Raw genomic sequence first — 22022 nt, 5'->3', positions numbered from 1 at the left:
GTTGAGATAAGATCGTATATATGTTAATGTTTTAAAAAGCATGAAGCGCCTTGAAGCGCGGATATCAAGCTCCAAGTTTTTCAAGTTTAAGCGAGATCAGCACAAGTTTAAGCGTGAAAAAACGTTTTTTATTTTTATTGTAATTGTAATTATCTCAAACCAATAAATAGATAAAATAATACATAAATATGATAAATTTAAGTCTGATGCATTAATTCTTGTATTTATAGAAGCGTAAAAATCTCAAAATTATAATCTTTATTTGTTTTTGCAACTAGACCACATTAAAAAATGTTAAATATTTGTCAAATCATTATCAAACATGTTTAATCATAATTAAAATTTAAAAATAAACATCTAAATTATAAACATAATTTATTATTTTAAAATAAAAATACATACCTTAAAAATAAAAAAATTAAAAATAAATAGATGCGATTAATTGTGCTTAAGTACACTTAATTAAACGTCTTAATTACGCTTAATTCGGTCAAACTACAATTTAAACACTTTTTTTCCGCTTTTCTCCGAAGCAGGACATTTTTGTCGAGTTTCAAGCTTAAGCGCGCTTTTTAGAACACTGATATATACACAACCGTCACTTCAATCGGTGCTCATCCCCGTAAGCATTTATATGAGCATCGCTGAGATAACGTCGTGTATATACATGACCATCACTTCAGTCGATGTTCACATAGATATCTACAGTGGATGCTCACCATATCAAAACTCTATCTATATATATAATAGACGTACACACATGTATAAATATAATTTGCAGCACAGAAGTAATTAAGGATGAGAGGAGAGTCCAATATAATGTGTATGTAAGTATATATAGTATTAATTAATTTTAGTATCATATATACTGTATTAATTACATTTAAATTGAATTAAATCAAACCTACAGTAGATAACCCCTTACAACATCTATTTTGTTCATTCAAAATAATAGAATTCAACAACTTCTTTAAAGTTGCGTTTGAATTAAATGATTGAAGTTGATGAAGTATTTGACGGGAGGGTATAAAACGACTTCATAGTATGATAGATTTGAAATCCACGACAATGACTAAAAAAATAATTATTTGATATTTGAAATTCATTCTCAAATGGATTTATCCAAACAAATCAACTGATTTGTTATTATCGACATGAGAGCTCTAATCTTAAATACATCACTCTAAATACAACTTAAAATAAAAGAATTGTATTTATTAAATGGTAAAAATTCATCTTTGACTATATCACTATTATACACATAGAGTATATCTCTTGTGAGACGGTCTCACGAAAATTTATCTTTGAGACGGGTCAACTCTACCGATATTCACACTAAAAAGTAATATTCTTAACATAAAAAGTAATACTTTTTCATGAATGACCCAAATAAGATATATAACTCACAAAATACGACACATGAGACCGTCTCACATAAGTTTTTGCCACACACATAGACGACATTTTCAAAATCAATAAAAGTTGAGATTTTATGAAATTTTCTTACATGGAAAATATAATTTCTTGAAAATACATAACATTAGTTCCAATCATGCAAAATTGTAATAATTAATACCAATAATTAACGAAAATTCTCACATCCCATTCTATTTTTTGTTTTCAAAATCCTGTGGGCGCTGAGTTCTTCGACAAAGCGAGAGATATTGACGAGAGGAGACGCACACATTATTCATACATACACAGTCTGTGCATGCAAAGATACCTAAATAATACATACGTACAGAGGGATTGTGCTTACCGGGAATTGAAAGCAAGATTAATGGAGCAGTTTGCAGAGAAGAGAAGAAGAAGAGTGCGTAATTTCATCGAAAGCCGTTTCTTATGGTGGTGAGTTGCGAGGTTCCATTTTAGCTGATTTCATGGGGTTGTTTTTTTGTGCTTTCCAAAGATGACAAAAAGATTGTGACCCTTTTCCCATTTTATTAAATGAAAATTAATTAAAGAAGAAGAGTCAAATTATATTCGTTGAGATTTCCTCGATCTCCCTCGTTTTCCAAGCAATGTAATATGGACCACTTTTACTCTTTGTGCAACGTGCTATATGCCATTTCTTACAATATTCCAACGCAGAACTAATGGGCATTAGCATCCGATAATTGTACACTTGTATATAAATTATTATTTATATATTGACGCAAATATAATTATGTTAGAATAGTGTTATTTTACGTAAATTTATATATGAGGTTTTGATTTGCTATGTTTTTTTTCATACAAATTTAGAGATTATGGGGTTCGAGGGATGTTTTTGAAAAGGAAAAAGTGATGTGTTTTAGAGACCAAAATTGGTTATTATAAAGTAAGGTGAGTATTTCATCAATCAAGTATAAAATAATACTTATCATCTAACTAGATTTTTTTTTTCTTTTTTTTATACCGTGGGTATCCTTATCCAGTTAGAGTAAATATTCAACGAGCTAAATTCTGGTTTAGATTTTATTGACTCTTAGGTAAAAAAAAATAATTTTATTTTAATAATATTTTACGGTTTAATCCAATTATGACAATTACTTTATTTGTATGACAATTCAAGATGCATGATAAATCTCTTGAATATACAATGGATATCATGAAGTATGTCTCGCAATATAAGATCATGAAATTCATTATGAATTGTGTAATTTTTTTGAAATAGGTTTCTAGTCGAATGAGCGTCTAAAATAAAGATACAAGTCGCTTCAACTTGAAACTAGTATTTGTTATGTAAACAACATGTTTCATTGGTAAGGATAATGATAAAAGTCATTTGAGCTTGAAACTAATATTTGTTATGTAAACGATATGTTTCATTGGTAAGGACATTGAGATATTCGTTCATATATATGAGTAATCATTTGATGATGCATTAAACAACCATCCATCAGACTTTCCAAGTAGTTATCACTTATCGAGTGAAAAAAATCTGCAGTTATGGTTGTATATCATTAGTCCTTTGACCCGAGATACTGCGTACCATTACTGCACTTTGACTCGCTTACCGACTCTATTGAGGATCATCCTTGGGTGCATTTCGAAATACATAGAAGTCAATACATTGTAGTTGGAGATTTATCATTTATCTACAAGTGAAGTTATCATATGTGATATGATGAGTTGTTAGTGCAGAGAATCTCTTGCCAGGATAAGATATGTGCTTTAGAAATGTGATTGTCTAATTCCGAATTATCATATCGTTATTGATATCATTTGCAACTCTCAATATACCAATGGTTGCAGATTCGATCGGGATATATGAGTTGAAGAGACCGTACTATACTCTAACCATAACTTAAGGTTCTTACAAGGACTATCAATGATTCCTACGGGATCATGAGACGATATTACTAGACACTCTTACCATGATCCGATGGGTGCGATCAAACTTGAGTTGTGACATTCTTGATCAAGTGGTTGATGAACAAAATGTGGATAATCAGTGTAATGTTGAATAAGAATAAATGTTATTCTGAATAACAATGTAGTTGTGAACCCACGACTAGATGTATCCTTTAACCATTGAAGGTCACATAAGTATTGGATTTTGTGTTTCCAGTAATATATTCAAATTCAAGGAGTTGAATTTGTCGATTGTAGCTTGATGAAAATCAAACAAATTGCTTATAATTGAGTTTATAAGTTGATTACATATAATGGAAGTTTTGGAAGTTAGCTTAATTGCAAATTAAGTTAAGAGAAAGCCAGTTTTTTTCTCAATTTTATTATTTTTATTGTTTAATTGTGTTGAGTAATTTATTTCCAACCGTATTTGAAATTCCTAAAAATAGAAGCCCCTAAAAAATCGTTTTTCTAAAACCAAAAAATTATATCGTGGCTACCCAAAACTGCTCCAAACAGGCCCTGAATTTTTGAATAGCGATGTCTGTCCAGAATAGTTTATAAGTTGATTCCATGTAATGATAGTTCATGATTTATCAGAAAATAGAGTATGGAGATTAGTTTGCCTTTTGTGGAAATTGATTCTTGAATATTTCTTCAAATCAAAGGTTTTTAGTGGTATGAGTTAAATAAAGTTTGGTTTTTGGATCAATGATACTTTGATTGATATGTGATAATAAGATAAGATAAAATATAATTATGTATTCATGGTTAATAATTAGTGACTCCATCATTAAAATATTCGTGTTTGCTCCTAGATTGCAACAAAAAATTGATTCTGTTCTTTTTCTTTTAAAATTTGTGCAATTATTTATGAATTAATTTGTTTCAATGCGGTTGCATCCTTGTTCAGATTTTTATCTATGCAGGCATATCGGATTCTTATTGAGGACTTTTAGACCATAATTTTTTTTGATAATCAATAATAATTAAACGCGAAGAAGTAATAAAACATTAAAGAGACGCACAAGTTTGTTATGAAAGTTCGACGAAAGAATTCGCCTAAGCCCCTCTTCCCGTTCAAGTAACGATTAACAGAGGTTTGGATCGCCGAACTCGCGTTCGGAACATCCAAACCGTTGACCAGATGCACCAAAATTGACGCTTCCCTTCCAGAGAGCCGGGAGATACATTGCTCCAAAAGGTGAAATCGCTCATCTTAGGCGCCCATCACCCCATCGGCAAGACATGAATGTGAGATGAGGTTAAAAAAAAAATCATGGTGACTCAGCCAACCACAAACAGCTAGACCTTATGCTACGCCGCGCATAAGGAGCTCCCTCTCATTGGAGGGAATTTAACTCCCACACTGCCGCTTGCGAAACTCGATCCCTGGTCATTGCTCCAAGATTTACTGCTGCTGACCAACTGAACTAAGCCCATGCGAGGAGATACATGAAGTGGTATGAGGCCATTATGGAGAAACGCAAGTGGAGAAGAGAAATCAGGCTAATATGGGCTTTCTTGCCTAGATATGGGCCAACCCAAGATCATGAAAGTGTTGGGCCTGTACCCTTTTGGCCCGTTTCATCCGTATTCCAGATTATTGAAATATTGTAAAAATAAGATCCCTCGATTTCCTTTATATGCATACAATCACATCATTCCTCTGACTCTGTAACAGCAACAACATTAATTTTCTTAATATTTTTCAGCAATTAAGGAAAACAAAGGTTGCTCGAAAGGGGTTTTGATGATATTCATAAGTGATCAGTGTTCAAAAAAGTAAAGTCTATAATTTTTTAGGCGTTGAGTGGTCCGCTTACTGTCCTAATTTTTATAAACCGTCTAGGCGGTCGTCTTATGTAATATATAGACTTTTTTTAATTTTTTTTAAAAAATATTATTCAACATATTTGAAGAAGTATATAACATTGATTTTGATTTTGATTTGAATCCGATATAAATAAAGTATCAGAAAAATAAAGAGATAAATAAGAAAAAATAAGTAAAAAAATCGCTACGCAAAATCATATATTTAGATAATTTTTATAACATTGCATGTGATACACTACACCTCGGATTTATATATATATAATAATAATAATTTTTAAGTCACATAAACAACTGACCTCCAAAAATAATAAAGATATTGATGCTTTATAAAATAATTATTTTAAAAAAAATCATTTGATTCTATGATACCTTTCATCTTTTAAATTAATAATTTATAAAAATTATAAAAATTAATATCACATATTTTTTAAAGAATTGGAATCTATTTATACTTTATATATATATATATATATATATATATATATATATATATATATATATATATATATATATATAGAAGGTAAACTTAATCTGATCTATCTCTTTTTACTTTTGTCATTTGGAAGTTATAGGGTTGAGTTCTCAAATTATAAATAAAGAAAGATAATATTGTTAATGCTTTATGTGGTCCTTTGTGTATCACATGCTTTATATTTACATATGATATATGTCTCTTATGAGACGTTCTCACGAATATTTAACTGTGAGAAGAGTCAATCCTACTGATATTCACAATAAAAAATAATATTCTTAGCATAAAAAGTAATATTTTTTCATGGATAACCCAAATAAATGATCTGTGTCACAAAATACAACCCGTGAAACCGTCTCACACAAGTTTTTGCCTTACATATATTAGCATGTTTGTTGGTGGTTAAATTATAATTGATAATAACGATATCAATCGAAATTTTAAAATTATTTACTTTTCGATTGCTTTCCTAACAAAAAATTTAATATTATTCTAGAATATAAAGATTTAAATTATCGATTTGTTTTAAAACTTTATATTTTACTGTTTAAGTAAAAAATAATGTCAAAGAAAATAAAATTTCTCGTTTTTATCATTCTATTATTTGGGCTACTTTAGAATAATTTCAATAAGCTTTCTCACATATTAATTTCATATTTGATTGATCAAATAAATAAATGTAGTGACTTTAATTGTTTAAATTCACTTAATCATAAATTTGCTCTATACACAATTAAATTTGCAAAGAAAATTAACATATTTCTTTATTATTTGTATTATTTATAATAATTCCTTGTAAATGACGAATATTCTCAGAAAACTTATTTAAATTTTTAAACATTACTCCCATTAAATAAAAGGAATTGAAGACAGTGAGCTTAGTAATTTTTCAACAGCCAGAATTCATTGCACTGGTGTGAAATCAACGACTATTAGTTCCATTCGAGCGTTTTGCAAGAAAATAATCACATTTGGCAACCGGATTTTTGGGTGTCAGCAATTCAGATAATCTCTCTTCGAGATTATGTACTATATAGTTCGTTAATCCCATGAAAAACAAGCCCTTTCGTGTCATTTCAAAGCCGCCTCCTATTTGAGTCTCTTTCTTCATCTCACTCACTACATTTTGCCTAAAATTCAGTGTTAAATTAATTTTAAGACAGCCCACTAATGGAAAAATCAGAGTATGAGCTTTTCCTGCTTTAATCGAAAGGTATCAGGCTAATCTTGGTGTATTTTCTTGTTAATTTTTAATGTTTCTGGTTTGGGTTTGGATCTTGATTCTGGGACGTTTATGATTTGGGTAAAGCTTGACGCGGATGTGAAAAAGGTTGTTTTTTTTTTTAGATTTATGGAGGAAAACTGTAATGGATGCTTTGTTGTTTGATTTTTTTTTCTTGGATTTTACGATGTAATGACTTTGGTTTTCAGGGTCGGTGGTGAATTTCCGGTACGATGATTTGCTGATCTTTGTGGCTCCAGAGGTAGTGAGTGATGTGTGATTTTGAGTCACTTTTGCTGATCTTTTTATGCTGCTCCCACCCATTTCCAAGTTTTATGTTTTACAGCTTCTTTAATTAGATCTCATACGGAGTCGTTGTTACTCCTTTCTTCCATCTGGTTTTAATAAATGGGGGAGGAGAAAATTTCTTGTCGGAGAAACAAGATTATTTGTCCACCATTCCTTTGCATGAGAAAGTTTTTTGTCAGAACTGGTGAAATTGGAACTTTGAAATTGTGGTTTTCTTGATGGAATTCAGGTTCATTTGTGTATATCCTTTTTCATGTATGTATACTTGAGAATTGAGCTTAAGCGTGATCTTTGTTTGGATAATTGAAGTTTATGGTGTCCAGTCATGAATCTAGTGGCCTGGTAACATAAACTTATCAACAGTGTTGTTATAATTCTTCGAGTTTATTACAATCTGGTTTCCAAGAGCATTTTTTTAATGGGTGATAAAGTTTGTTTTTTGGAAACAACAAGAAGTTGTTGAGTTAGGAAATAATGACTTAATCTGTGTGCCAACTTCAGTGGCAATTTGACTGGCTGGTCTTCGTGTAGATAATTTTTCCGGTACCTTTCTTAGGGTTGAGACTAAGACGTCTAGGAAATTTTCGCAAACTTGTGCAATGGACGATGAGCACTCCAGTTTGAGAAGTTGGGAGGATATGAATCATGATATTTTGGTTAAGATTTTCCAAACCCTGGACATCTTTGATCTGATCACAGGGATTGGTCAAGTTTGTAGCACGTGGCGATTGGCGGCTTGTGACCCTTTACTCTGGAGGAATCTTGATTTGTCGATGCTAAAATCAAACTTCATTAAAATACCGTTAGAGCCATATGTATACGTGGATGGTCGGTCTGATAAGACGTTGACTCGGGTTTTGAAGATTTCCTTAAATCTCAGCCGTGGAAACATATTGACATTAATTTTTCACTACAATCTCTACATCAGCAATGATCTGTTGACTTACACAGCTGAAAGGTACACCTGAAAACTTATAGCTTGTCCCTATTATTGAAACAGAAGCTTGCAACTAACGGTCTGTATTGCAGGTGCCCTCGTCTTAAACGTCTAGTCATGCCTGCATGGAACAGAATAAAGGAGGCTGGAATATGTCATGCAATTCATATATGGAAAGATCTCGAGTCACTAACAATGCCTAGCATATCAAACCCTCCAGTTCTAATGGAGGAAATTTCGGAAAATTGTAAGAATTTTTCCGAATTGAAGATAATGGGACCCTTTGATGTTTGCTTCGCTTCGACACTCGTTGCCTTTCTACCTAAATTGAAAGTTTTAAGCCTTCGATGCTCAATGATTCTGAAGGATGCTTTAGTTATTATCTTGGATGGATTGAAAGGGCTAGAAGTTCTCAACATATCCCATTGCCTACTTGTTGATGTCCCTCCACCTCCTGCACCAAGAAATGTCCTCAGGAAGCTTGACAGCACGATTCTCGAAAGAACTGCTAAGTTGAAAAAATTTATATCGTGTATGAACGATTCGTGTGTGATGTGCCAACGCACTAAAAACGACGAAGGGTTGATGAGGTGGTACAAGTACGAGGAGGATCTTTGGAAAGTAGATGAAGTGATATCACTCGCGATCTGATCCTATCCCTTTCAGTGGCCGTTTGAATCTAATAATAGGTGCAAGATTCAGGACGATGAAATAAGATATCTGTAGATGGTAAATACTTGGTACAAGTCATTTTGCATGATACTATAGTTGATAACAGATCAGATTGTGTTTATTTTCTTGTGTATCTGAAGGGTTGTATTTTCTTGTGTATCTGAAGGGTTGAATCTGTGATGATGGAGGTCATAGATGTAGGTTCCAACGACTAATGAGTTGCAACATCGTTGTTGTAGATTCGAGGGCGGCGATACATGTATTGTGTGTGCTAATATTTGTAGTTTATTGAGGAGAGTTTGATAATTGGCTTTTCTTGCTATTTCATTCATTGCTACGTTCTGGGTGAAAATGTCAAAAAGAACAAAGATCAAGCATAAGGTGTGGGAATTAGCTTATATTAAATCTAACAGAGGAACCATGGACTTGTGAATTTTTTTTTTTAATCTTTAAAGGAATGACAAAGAAAGTGAATTATCTATGAACATATTGATATAAGATCATAGGCATCCTTGAAATTTTTTGCTTTCCGAGGGTACTAGGATATCATTAGAGCTTTGAAAACAAATAAATTGAAGAGTTGGAAGGAAAAAAAACACAAAAATTTTTGTGAGACGGTTTTACGGGTCAATTTTGTGAAGCATATATTATATTTGGTTATTAATAAAAAAATATTATTTTTTTGAAGAAAAAAAGTATTATTTTATATTGTAGATATGTGCAAAGTTGACACGTCACACGAATAAATATTTGTAAGTTTACCATTCATCTTTAAAATTTATTTCGTTATATTTTCTTTAAAAAAGAATAATAACTCTAATTGATATATTTACACTTGTATTTTGCCTTTGATGTATTTAAACTAATTTTCCATAAGGGTGGAAAATACAAGTTTAAATATATCAATTAGAATTATTATTGTTTTTTTAAAAAAAGATAAAAAGGAAAAGATAGCATTATTGTATGATATGGTATGCCTTTTTTGACAAATGAAACCCAAATAATTCGGATCAATGGCTATAATCCACCCTACTTCTTCCGTTCCTATCGATTCAAATATGGCAGCATATTCTAATTCTTAAACTATTTTGAAAAAGATTTTTATCAATATAAAAATAAGATAAAAACTTGTGTGAGACGGTCTCACGGATCGTATTTGTGAGACGGATCTCTTATTTGGGTTATCCATAAAAAAATATTATTTATTATGCTAAGAGTATTACTTTTTATTGTGAATATGAGTAGGGTTGACCCGTCTTTCATATATTAGGATCCGTGAGAGGGTCTCACATAAGACTCACTCATAAAATATTCACGAACAACTTGAACAACTTAAACGAATCCAAAATATAGATATCTATATCGACGGTGTTTTTCATTATAATTTAGTTAAATTTTAACTATTGAATCATCAACAACGTTTAAGAGTGAGTCTCATGTGAGACCGTCTCACGGATCATAATCCGTGAGACGGGTCAACCCTACCCATATTCACAATGAAAAGTAATACTCTTAGCATAAAAAGTAATACTTTTTTATGGGTGACCCAAATAAGAGATCCGTCTCACAACTACGACCCGTGAGACCGTCTCACATAAATTTTTGCCAACGTTTAATATTCATAAACACACTCTCGATGGCTTACTATACATATTTGGTAGTGCTTGCAGCGTCATAAAATTTTCCAACTTTTACAAATTTATGTCGATGGAAGATTATGATAATGAAAAATCGAGTCTTGAAAATATAAATTTTAATTTATTTGTTATTAATAAAATATTTTTTTATAAGAAAAATTGGTAAAAACCAGAAGTTTACTAACCAACCCCTGTGCGCCGCTGCGTGGCAAAGCCTACAAAACCATAAAAAGAAGTCCAAGAAACGGAGTTCCCTCTTTGCCTCTGTGTTTAGTCAATCGTTTTCTCTGTATTCCATATCTAATATCTTGAGCGATTAAAACAATGGCCCTTGAATTGTGGGAGACCTTCAAAGAATCAATCACGGCATATACGGGGCTTTCTCCAGCTACTTTCTTTACAGTTATTGCTTTGGGTTTGGCCCTTTACTATTTGGTTTCTAATTTCTTTGGTTCTTCCGATGATAGCCACATCCAGCAGAGGTCGAGAGAATTTGAGGCGCAGATGCAGCCGCTGCCTCCTCCGGTTCAGTTGGGTGAGATCACTGAGGATGAGTTGAAACAGTACGATGGATCTGATTCACAGAAGCCTTTGCTCATGGCTATCAAGAGCCAGATCTATGATGTTTCTCAGAGCAGGTTCATGTTCTTGATATTTGAGTGATTTTTGTTTGTTTTTGCGTCCTGGGTTGGTGTTTACTAGAGTTTTGTTGTTATTTTAATCTGATGAATTTTGGGGTTTTTTCCGTCTTTGTCCTTGGTTGTGATTGGTTGTGATTTATATGCTATGAGACTCTGGAAAGGGAAAGGTTTGCATCGTTTTTTTTTTGTTGATTTTGGTGATTTATATGTGTGCAATAGTTTATGGAGGACTTGAACTTTTTATGGGTTTTCAGTGTTTATTGCTGGTTTTTGTGGCTTTTAGAGCGTAGGTAATGTTAATATATTTCTCTTGCCTCAAGAGAGATGGCTTTTGGGTGTTGCTACACTTTCTTGCGGACCTTTTAATATCCATGTGTGTTTTATATTATGCTATCATTCCACCTTTTTTATGCCATCTTCTTTTTTTATAAAGTGGAAAATTTCTTTGGAATCAGGTCTTTTGTTTATTTTGTATACAGTTTCTGCAGTTTATCATGTTTTTCGAAGATGAACATAACCTTCTGCAGGAATTTCTTCGTTTGTAAATTGCAACAGTTTCTTGGGATTTGAAGTTTGTGCATCCTTGATCAAACTAACTTATTACTTTTCCGTTATTTGTCAACCGCGTGGAGCTGATGATCAAGTGCGTCCAGTTTTAATGGAATTGATCGTATATGTATTGTTTTGTTTATTACTAAAAACATTTCACAACGGTAACATCGCATACTTAACTGTTAACCGTTTTTTTGTCGTCGTATATGAAAAAAATTTATCGGTTGTGTATAACGGACACTTAACTGTCGATTCAATAATCAGTATTTTATAAATAAAAGCTGAATTTTTATCAACAGATGCGAAACTTTTGTTGTGAAACCAAACTTCTTCCTTTGTTAAGTTTTTCTTACTTAACATAATTGTAGCATTGGTATCTTTTCTTTCCTCATCTACGATTTTATTCGTTTAACAGTTTTGTTATCTTGTGCATTTTAATATTTTGGATTTCCCATAATGTGATTTTCAGGTGCTACGGCAGCAGTAAATGAATGCGAAATGTTTCCCTTTCATGTGTAGAGTCACTGAAATTGTCATTGATGGGTGTAGTCTTCACTTGATATAGGCGGTGGTCGGGGCCTTTAACTTTTCATGGCGTTGCTTTTGTTTCCTGCTATCCCCTCTATTGAAACAATGAGCCATCTTTTCCTTTTCCCCTCGCCTTTTTGCTTCTAATTTATATCCCCTGGTTGGGCAGAAATGCATGGTTCAATAATTTCTTGTTAGAATGTGCTCCTGAGAATGATTTGCTCACGGGCATTCTTTTGCAGTTTTCTAATCACTATACCTAGTTTTCAGTGCCACTGCAAACTTTGATAAGGATCATTTTCGTTGACGAAGTATGCATATATATCTTTGGAATAGAGTGAAAACAAATCTTGGGCAGATCAAAAATTCTGGTTCGGTTGATGCTACTTATTTTATTGTGATTGCTTGACGTGCACCTTGTGTCAATTAAGGGGATATGTGGTGGTCGCATAGTCCGTATATGGGACGTGTCCGCATATGGGATAGGTAGCTAATATGCAAGTCCCATGAGTATAATAATATATGAAGTGTATCACAAGAACTGAATTGTTTTCAGACAACCAGAAGCTAGTTATTGGTCTAAGATGCGGAGGTTGAGAATTAGCATCTCTCATTCTCTAGTTGGAAGATGTTGGGTCGATCGAAGAAATAAATAGAGAAACATCATGATTCATGCGCAGACGCTTTGGAAAGCTCACGCATGCTTCGCCTTCCAAATGAGATGAATTTTACTGAACCTCTTATTATAGCATGCTGTAATTTGCCACACCAAGTTTGTGGCAATGTTTTCTTTGAATAAAAGTCTTGCGAGTGCAAACGAGTTGGTTTACTCAAATTCATACCTTCTTTGCAGGATGTTTTATGGGCCTGGTGGACCCTACGCCTTGTTTGCTGGAAAGGACGCTAGTCGTGCTCTTGCGAAGATGTCTTTTGATGAAAAAGATTTGAATGGTGACCTCACCGGTCTAGGCGTGTTTGAGCTTGAAGCCTTACAGGATTGGGAGTACAAGTTCATGAGCAAATATGTGAAGGTTGGAACTGTCAAGACGACTACTGTGCCAGTTACTGATGGCGCTGCTGAAGGCCAAGCTGCAACTGAGGCTACTCAAGACGATGTTGCTGATGGCCCGTCAGCAAGTGTTGTGAAGGACACTCCTGAAGCCGCGGCTGCAGTTGTTACTGATAAAGATAGGGAGTGATTCATCATCATCATCATCATTATTATTATCAGTATTTCGTGAACTACAACTCATGTTTAGTGTAGGATAAAAAACTATTATGTTTGGAACCATCTCGAACAGGCTGTTGTGTGGAATAAGCATGATTTTCGAAGAAGTCGAGTTCGAATTTTTATTAGATATTCAAGTTTTATGTGCTTTTGAAGAGAGTGTAATGTTTTGGTTGTGGTATGTTCTTCTATTTATGTTACAAGTGTTTTAGGTCCGATTATTTGATAGCCCTCAATTCCATTTTCAAGTTTGTTTTTAAAGTTTTATTTATTTGTCTCTTAGACAGACTTTAGTGGTTAATAATTTTTCAATTTCATTATCCATTATTGAACTCAAATTGAAACTTTGCTAGGTGAAATATTTTTTTGTCAACCAAAACTTAATTTTTAAATTTTATTTCCAATCTTTTTTTTTTTTTTGAAATTGATCTATTTTAAATTTACTCAATAGTTAACACTAAAAAATTGAAATTGAGAAGAATAAAATATCGATAAATAATTCATTCAAGAAAATATAAATTATGTTTAGACAATAAAAACCGAGGAGGAGTTCTTAGCTAAAAAAAATAAAGTTTTTTATTTTAAAAAATAAATAAAACTTTACAAATGAAGTATTTTGGCCTAAAATGAATAAATCCATATTTCTGATAAGGCAAAAACTTGTGTGAGACGGTCTCACGGGTCGTATTTGTGAGACGGATCTTTTATTTGGGTCACCCATGAAAAAGTATTACTTTTTATGCAAAGAGTATTACTTTTTATTGTGAATATGGGTAGGGTTGACCCGTCTCACGGATTATGACCCGTGAGACGGTCTCACATGAGACTCACTCTTCTGATAAACTGTAAGGCCGACTCTGACTTATCCAATGGCTGACGATTCGATGTCTTCTCTCGCTTCCCAAATCTGCAACCACCTAGCCTCCGCCTTCACCGCCTCCACCAGCCCCCACCCACCACCTCTCACAGTTCTTGTTGACGAAATCTCCGTCACCGCCGATCGCGGCGGTCGGATATTCCTCTACGGCGTAGGCCGTGAAGGCCTAATGCTGAGAGCCCTGTGTATGCGCCTCTTCCACTTGGGTCTCTCCGCCCACCTCGTCTTCGACATGAACACTCCTCCAATCTCCCAGCAGGACCTCCTCATAGCCTCCGCCGGGCCAGGGTATTTCTCCACTGTCGATGCCATCTGTGGCGTGGCAAGAAGTAGCGGCGCCAGAGTGGTGCTTCTGACAGCTCAGCCGGAGTTGGGTTCTTCGGTAAAGTACGCAAGCGCGGTGGCTTATGTTCCGGCGCAGACCATGGCAGACGACGGAAACGGCGGGAATGGGCAGCGGAGTTTGCTTCCGATGGGGAGCGTGTATGAAGGGGCGATGTTTGTGTTGTTTGAAATGGTTGTGTTCAAGTTAGGCGAGCTTTTGAATCAGAGTCCTCCAGAAATAAGATCTCGCCATACCAATTTGGAATGAAATCTTGAAATTTTTTATTTTACTTTCTTATTATTATTCATAAAAATATAATATCACTTGATTACAAATAAATTAAATGGTTTTCTTCTGAATATTCATAATAATTAGTCTAATTCATTTTGGATTATTGCATGTATACCATTCATTCTTATGAAATCGTCTCACTAAATAATTCTGTGTGATGAATTTTTTATCTCATTCGAACATTATATCATATACGTGGATTTGAGATATACAGTTTAGATCGACTTGTATCATATATATATATATATATATATATATATATATATATATATATATATATATATATATATATATATATATATATATGAGATCGTTACAAAAAATGCATTAAATTTTATGGAAAGTATAGAAAAATATCATTTTAGGATTAGCTAGGGTGGGTGGGTAATTGAGTTAGAGCTATTGTTGTAATCATTAACACCAAAATATATAATGGAGACATCAACTGGTCAATTGTTGGTGCACTGGTATGACACCAATTTCCGTGTAGTTGGCACAATTCAATTTTAAAACATTTTATGTAATATATACTTGTGTCTGATAAAAATATTGATGTCTTATTTTACTATATTCGTAAAAATACTTCATTACAAATTCCAAAAGCCAATACATATAAATATAATGGTCAAATTAGTATGTACAAACAAATAATGGTTAGGCAAATTTTATATTTTGAAATATTACATGTACTTTGCAGAATGTTCACCAAAAAGGATTCCAACTTCCAAGAAATATTCATTCCATGGTATTTCTTTATTTTTTTGGTGTAGGAAAGTTGGGACCATCCCATATGCCTAACTTGTCAGGATTTTAAGTGTTTTAAATTAAAGTTATGAACTTATTTTATGATATAAAATTTTATACTATCTTTTTTAATCCATTTTTTTTGTATTGCACAACAAACTAGAGTGGCGGGTAAAACTTGTTCAAATAAAAAAAAAATTACTTAGTTTTAAATTTTAAGCAACCAAAGTCTAAAGATGATTTTGATGAAGTTAGTATAAGTAACTAAATTCACAATATATAATAGAATAGTCTAATTCATAAAGATATTTGCACAAAGCCACAAATTCAAAAGGCAAATTGAATCTACAACTCCACCTTCATCTAATAAGAAATATTTTATAGTAATTTTTATTTAAATACCAAAGTGGACCTGAGAATTCTACACATCTTTGATACCTTTCAAGAACTTCAGCACTTGCAGCATAGTAGGCCTATTGGCAGGGTTATCAGACAAACAAACAACAGCGATCTGCAGTGTCTGTAGCATCATCTGCTTAGAATCAGCATCAAGAATCGTTGGGTCAAGCACATCCACCGCCTCACGATTCTTCGTCTTCTGGATCACCCATCCAACCAAGTTCCCCCCTTCAACATCTTTAAAATTGGGTCCCGTAGGCTCCTTCCCGGTTATAAGCTCGAGTAGGATCACACCATAGCTATAAACATCCCCCCTCGTTGTCGCCTTCCAGCTTTGACCATATTCAGGTGGAATGTATCCGAAGGTGCCTGCAATATCTGTGCTAACATGTGTTTCACAGGCGCTGATCAGTCGTGCTAGGCCGAAATCAGCAACTTTTGCTTCAAAATCTTCGTTAAGAAGGATATTGCTAGCCTTGATGTCGCGGTGTATGATGTGTGGAATAAAACCATGGTGGAGAAAGGCAAGGCCTCGGGCAGAACCTACAGCTATCTTGAATCGTTTGGTCCAATCCAGGACTTTGAGCGTTCCTATTGGGTCTCTTAGCCAATTATCCAAGCTTCCATTGACCATATACTCGTAAACCAGTACTTTCTCCTCCCCATATGAGCAGTATCCTAGTAAGGGAACAAGATTTCGATGTTTCACCTTGCCCAGCGTTTCCATCTCGGCTAAAAACTCCCTTTGACCCTGTGCTTTGGCTTGACTCAGTTTCTTAACCGCAACGGTCTTACCACCTGGTAAAGTGGCTTTATAGACAGTACCAAATCCACCATCTCCGATTATGTTTGTCTTGCAAAAGTTGTTGGTGGCTTCAAGAATGTCAACCAGGGTCAGTTTCAAAAGAGGTTGCTCGAACATGGCAATGTTGATGCTTAGTGGCTCTTTAGATTTGCTACCGCTGCTCAAGAAATAGAGATTCGGATCATCTGAACTGTTCATCTTGCTGTCACCCATGTCCTCAAGATCATTCTTGCCCGTTCGGTTAAGGACAATTTTCAGCACAATGATAACTGAAAGAGATATTAAGATCATTCCAACCACAACGGAAGCTAACCCCCATTCATTCATCAGAGGAAACTTTCTGCCAAAGTTCTTTAAAGGGCATTCTAAGCCGACGATTCCACCACACAGATCCTTGTTTCCAGCCAGGGAAGCTTTGGTAAAATTGCTACATAATCCATTTCTTGGGATCGGACCCTCAAACTGGTTTTCAGCCAAATTGAAGAAGAACAAACTTGCTATCCCACAAACTTCTTCTGGTATTTGGCCGCTTAGATTATTCTGCGAGACATCCAAATACTGAAGTTCAGCAAGATTCCGAAATTCGCTCGGAAATTTCCCTGTAAAACCATTTCCATGAAGATCCAACGTAGTCAAATATGTCATGTTTCCTATTGACCGTGGCAAATCCCCACTCAAAGCATTGCTACTTAAATTCAGAATCTCAACTCTCCACAGTACTGAGTTCTTGAAAAGATCATTCAAATTACCTGAAAGCCTATTCTGTTGAGCATAAAGCCCCACAAGATTCACCATTTTCGACAAAGAGGCAGGTATTTCACCAGTAAGCATGTTAGAGCTCAAGTCCAAATGCGTGAGCCCATTTATATCGCCAAAACTAGTTGGAATCGGACCTTGTAACATATTACTAGTAAAATTAAGTTTCACCAAGTCAATTAACAGCCCAAGGCTTTCAGGAATCGAACCTGTAAGCTGATTATTTCCAAGATACAAACCTTGAAGCTTAACCAAATCACCAAATTCACGAGGAATACTACCCGTAAGCAAGTTACCAGACAAATCTAAGCTCGTGAGATTCGATAATTGTGCTAAGGACCTTGGAATCTCACCAGAAAGCCTGTTGTTGCTGAGTAAGAGATCAACCAAAAGGACACAGCTCCCCAATTCAGTCGGGATTGAACCACTCAATCTGTTGTATGAAAGATCATAGACTCCTCTATGCTGTACATAAGTTGAGTCGGGAATAACAGATGCTGGATGAAAATATTTCGAAACTTTGGATGGAATGCTCCCGGAGATATCATTATGAGAAAGAACAAGGTATTGTAGCAGAGGCAAATCAGTAATTTCATCAGGAACGGATCCATTTAGACTATTGTTTCCCAAAACCAATGTTGCCAGTGAAGCGCATTTTCCAAGCTCAAAAGGTATAGTCCCCACAAAATTATTAGAATCCAAATATAACACAGACAGGGCACTCAGATTTCCGATCTCCTTAGGAATGGTGCCAGTAAGACGATTATTCGAGAGAACTAGATTTTGCAACAATGCAGCATTGCCAATCTCTGCTGGAAGTGCGCCCTCTAACTGATTATTTGCAGCAGAAAACTCAATCAAATTCACAGAACTCCAAAGACTTGCAGGAATTGTACCTGTTAGACTATTAGAATCCAGTTCAAGCACCGTCAACAGAGGGAGCTTCGAAAGATAATCAGGTATGCCACCATGAATCTGATTATCCAGCAACACCAATTCCGTCAAATTACTACATTTCGCAAAAGTTTCTTCAATACTACCAGTGAGAAAATTGTGGTTAAGCTCGATCTCAGAAAGCAAAACGGGATTACATATTTCTTTAGGGATCTCACCTGTCAACATATTACTACCCAAGCTAATGTGGGTCAGCACGGAACAATTCCCAATCTCAGCTGGAATTCTCCCAGAAAATTTATTATCTGAAAGCAATATTGAATCGGCATTACTCCATTTTCCAAGCCAGGAAGGTAATGTACCTGAAAGCTGGTTCTTTTCAGCAGAAAAGGTGATAAGCGACAACTCAGAAAGCTCCTCCGGTAACATCCCGGAAAGGGAATTAAATGAAAGCAGCAAACTTTTCAAGTTTTTGCAACTCCCAAGTTCAGATGGAACACTACCGTTTAGCTCAGCGTAAACAAGGTTCAACGTACTCAAGTTCTGTAGCTCTCCTATAGATTTCGGGAGTGAACACTTCAATGGGTTGTTAGACAGGTCAACCTTGCTCAAAGATTTCAGCTTTGAGAACGTTTCGGGCAACGGGCCGTTGAAGAGACAAGAAGGGGCCGAGAAAATCTTAAGACGGGTTAATAGGCCGATCTCCAAAGGAAATTCTCCGGAAAAGTGGTTCTCTCCGAGGTACAGCTCAGTGAGAGAGGTGAGTTCTCCAATCTCAGGCGGAAGTATACCATAAAGAGAGTTGTTAGAAACATCAAACGAAGATAAAGATCCAAGCTTAGTGAAGAGATTAGCAGGCAGAGAACCAGTGAGTATATTGTTTCCAAGAGCCAAAATCTGAAGCTGAGTCAGATTTCCGAGCTGAGGTGGGATATCCCCCACCAGTGCATTGCCGGAGAGGTCAAGAAAACTAAGTTTTACCAAATTCCCAATCTCTGGTGGAATTTTCCCGGCGAAGCTGTTGGGCCCAAGTCCGAGTTTCCGCAGACGGTTTAACTCCCCGAGCTGAACCGGTAAATGCCCACTGAATTGATTATTTCCCAAGTCCAAGACTTCAAGCATCTTCAGAAAACCAATTTTGGGAGAAACTTCACCATGCAATTCATTTCCAGACAGGTCAAGAACAACTAAGTTCGCAAGAAAGAAAACTGAAGGCGACAACGGACCCCTGAGGGATTTAGACGACAGAACAAGAGAAACAACACGATCTCCATCGCATGACACACCAGTCCAGTTACAGTGAGACAAATACGGAGACCAAGAATCGAGAATTTCCTTGTTTTCAAGAGAATTCTTGAAAGATACCAGATTACTTATATCAGGGATTCCAAGTTTCTGCCCAGAAACAGCATTAAAACCCAAAAAACATAGTTGACACACGAGGAAAAGACACTGCAACAGAAGGTTAGACTCCATTTTCGCTGATGAACACTTCACGAAGCGATCAACAGACACTCACACGAACACTGGCAAATGGCTTCAACACAAAAACTTGACTAGAAACGTTGAAATAAACACGCATCGTGAATGCATCATCTCATTACGAATGGAGTAAAGAATTGAGGAATACTGAGCATTTTCTTGAAAATTGGAAGCAGTATTTAGAGCGTGGGAAGAGAAAGAGGAAGAAGAGAGGTACAACTTTTTGGGAACATGAAGTGGGAGTATGGCTACAAAATTCGAAACGTTTTCTATATTTATTTTAATAACTAGTAATTACTATTTATTATTACTCTGACTAAATTTAAATGAATAATGATTTTATACACACCATATTTTATATTTATATATATATATATATATATATATTAAGATAATAAATAATAATCACTCGTTCAACCGTGATATATAAATAAATGATCACGATTTATATATGTATATGAATGAATAAGAAATACTAGACCAATTTAAATTCATCGGACACACCAACAAAACTCTTCCCCCCATATTATATTATTGAGTAAAAAATTTAATATAATAAATTCATCTGACTTTCAATGTTGTATTCAAAATTTGTTTAAAGTATAAATCGCAAGAATAAATTGATAATATGTAACTTTAATTATTTTTCGATTTTTTGCGCATAAATATTTTTCATTAAATAAAATCTAAAATATCTTAAAAAGTTAACACTATTTAGTATTTAGTAAAATTAAATCACTACTTGAATCCAAAACATTTGGGTTGTACTTAAGGTTATAAACGAACGAAATCGAGTTGAATATTAGTAAAAATTTAAACTCAAATTAAGTATGTTCGAGTTCTAGCTTGATTCGAAGCTCGAAATTTTTTTCTTTTTTTCTTGAGTTTGGCTCGAAAAGAAGTTCGAAGTTGACTCGAAATCTTTGAACATATTGGTTAGATATTCAAACTATTGTACAGATAATAGGATTTGACAATGAATGTTCGAAAACTCGAAACGATCAAAAGTTCGAAATGTATATATATTTAATATATAATTATATTACTTTAATACATTTGAGATTTGTGAACTATTAAATAAAATAATTTAGATTGAATTCGATTAGAAAAAAAATTAAACATGTTCAAATAAAGTTAAATAAGAATAAAATATTTACGAAATTTGATTCAAATTCGATAAAGTTAAATAGGAATAAAATATTTAAGCTAAAAAAATGAACAAATCGAAGTGTCTCATACTTGTCTGTGAAAGTGGAACATGGGAGACTGATACGGCGTCGTATATCGGGGATGGGGGGGGGTGGGGGGAGGGTGGGGGCTCTGACAATATGTATAAATCCAAAACGATACGAAAAAGAGTTTGCAGTTTGTCAGACTCTACTCTCCAACCTAAACTCTCTTTTCCATCATATCCATTCGATTCCATTCTTGCTTTTACCAAAACACCCTTCCAAATGGCAACCATAAAGTCATGCAATATTTATTATTACAAAATATTTCGGAATTTTTTTGGAAATAAAGGCCCATCGGTATCCAACTTATTAAATTATTAATTATAAAAATTAATTTTAAAAATTATATATATATAAATAACAAGATTAAGATAATTGTTAAATTATTTGTGTAGAGCTCGCGTGTTAGAATCATCACGAAAACTGTTGTGTGACGATCTTGCGTGTTAAAATACAATAAGTTGTTTGATGTAATTTTAGTTTAATACTAATATCACAAGACTAGCATGTTCAGGTGAATTTTTAATGTCGTACACCATATTTTATAAAGAAGAGATTAATATTAAATATATAATTTGTTTTTGAAAAATAAATATATCATTTTAATTATTTTTTAAAAAAAACGTATTGATTCAGTCCATTGGTCAAATGGATGGATTATCGATTGGGTCAAATTCTTGTAGACCTTAATTAGGAAAGTGTTTGACTACTGCTTTAATATTACTTTTACCCTTCTAAGAAATTTCTGTCATCAAACTAACTTCCCTCATTATTAAAATTTGGCCAAAATTTTCGACAATTTTTATTTGAACCGGTATCTCTTGAGACGGTGATGCAAATCTTTATT

General features: G+C 34.3%; 4 protein-coding genes across 11 annotated transcripts; 3 read left to right on the top strand and 1 right to left on the bottom strand.

The window, feature by feature from the left end:
- Nucleotides 1-6596: 6596 nt before the first annotated feature.
- LOC140807507 (F-box/LRR-repeat protein At3g48880) lies at nt 6597-9090 on the top strand. 8 transcript variants are annotated; one of them, XM_073164367.1, is made up of 4 exons: nt 6597-6857; nt 7076-7128; nt 7707-8133; nt 8205-9090. In XM_073164367.1, exons 3-4 carry the CDS (start codon nt 7775-7777, stop codon nt 8761-8763), a joined length of 918 nt encoding a protein of 305 aa, XP_073020468.1. In that variant the 5' UTR covers nt 6597-6857; nt 7076-7128; nt 7707-7774; the 3' UTR covers nt 8764-9090. The 8 variants fall into 8 exon arrangements, with proteins under 8 accessions (XP_073020468.1, XP_073020469.1, XP_073020470.1 ...); XM_073164368.1 differs by having other exon boundaries at nt 7076-7135; nt 7732-8133; XM_073164371.1 differs by having other exon boundaries at nt 6598-6857; nt 7875-8133.
- Nucleotides 9091-10619: 1529 nt separating this feature from the next.
- On the top strand, nt 10620-13477 carry LOC140807309 (membrane steroid-binding protein 2-like). The gene is made up of 2 exons (XM_073164107.1): nt 10620-11059; nt 12996-13477. The coding sequence occupies exons 1-2, from the start codon at nt 10746-10748 to the stop codon at nt 13339-13341; spliced, it is 660 nt and encodes a 219-aa protein (XP_073020208.1). The 5' UTR covers nt 10620-10745; the 3' UTR covers nt 13342-13477.
- A 708-nt stretch (nt 13478-14185) lies between these two features.
- Nucleotides 14186-14865, top strand: LOC140807457 (uncharacterized). The gene has a single exon (XM_073164304.1). It carries the CDS (start codon nt 14240-14242, stop codon nt 14837-14839), a length of 600 nt encoding a protein of 199 aa, XP_073020405.1. The 5' UTR covers nt 14186-14239; the 3' UTR covers nt 14840-14865.
- Nucleotides 14866-15887: 1022 nt separating this feature from the next.
- On the bottom strand, nt 15888-20196 carry LOC140807101 (uncharacterized). Its single transcript, XM_073163791.1, has one exon. It carries the CDS (start codon nt 19935-19937, stop codon nt 16029-16031), a length of 3909 nt encoding a protein of 1302 aa, XP_073019892.1. The 5' UTR covers nt 19938-20196; the 3' UTR covers nt 15888-16028.
- Nucleotides 20197-22022: the final 1826 nt, after the last annotated feature.

This window comes from Primulina eburnea, chromosome 12 (genome assembly GCF_022965805.1).
Source record: "Primulina eburnea isolate SZY01 chromosome 12, ASM2296580v1, whole genome shotgun sequence".
Taxonomy (NCBI): Eukaryota; Viridiplantae; Streptophyta; class Magnoliopsida; order Lamiales; family Gesneriaceae; genus Primulina; species Primulina eburnea.
The sequence above is the reverse complement of the archived record's forward strand: the minus strand, read 5'-3'. Positions and strand labels throughout refer to the sequence as shown.

Excerpts from the sequence above, each read along its gene's own strand:
- LOC140807101 (XM_073163791.1), bottom strand. The coding sequence starts at position 19,937 with ATGGAGTCTAACCTTCTGTTGCAGTGTCTTTTCCTCGTGTGTCAACTA.
- LOC140807309 (XM_073164107.1), top strand. The coding sequence starts at position 10,746 with ATGGCCCTTGAATTGTGGGAGACCTTCAAAGAATCAATCACGGCATAT. Across the intron at positions 11,060-12,995 it reads TATGATGTTTCTCAGAGCAG|GATGTTTTATGGGCCTGGTG; the intron begins GTTCATGTTCTT and ends CCTTCTTTGCAG.
- LOC140807457 (XM_073164304.1), top strand. The coding sequence starts at position 14,240 with ATGGCTGACGATTCGATGTCTTCTCTCGCTTCCCAAATCTGCAACCAC.
- LOC140807507 (XM_073164369.1), top strand. The coding sequence starts at position 7,775 with ATGGACGATGAGCACTCCAGTTTGAGAAGTTGGGAGGATATGAATCAT. Across the intron at positions 8,134-8,204 it reads TTGACTTACACAGCTGAAAG|GTGCCCTCGTCTTAAACGTC; the intron begins GTACACCTGAAA and ends TCTGTATTGCAG.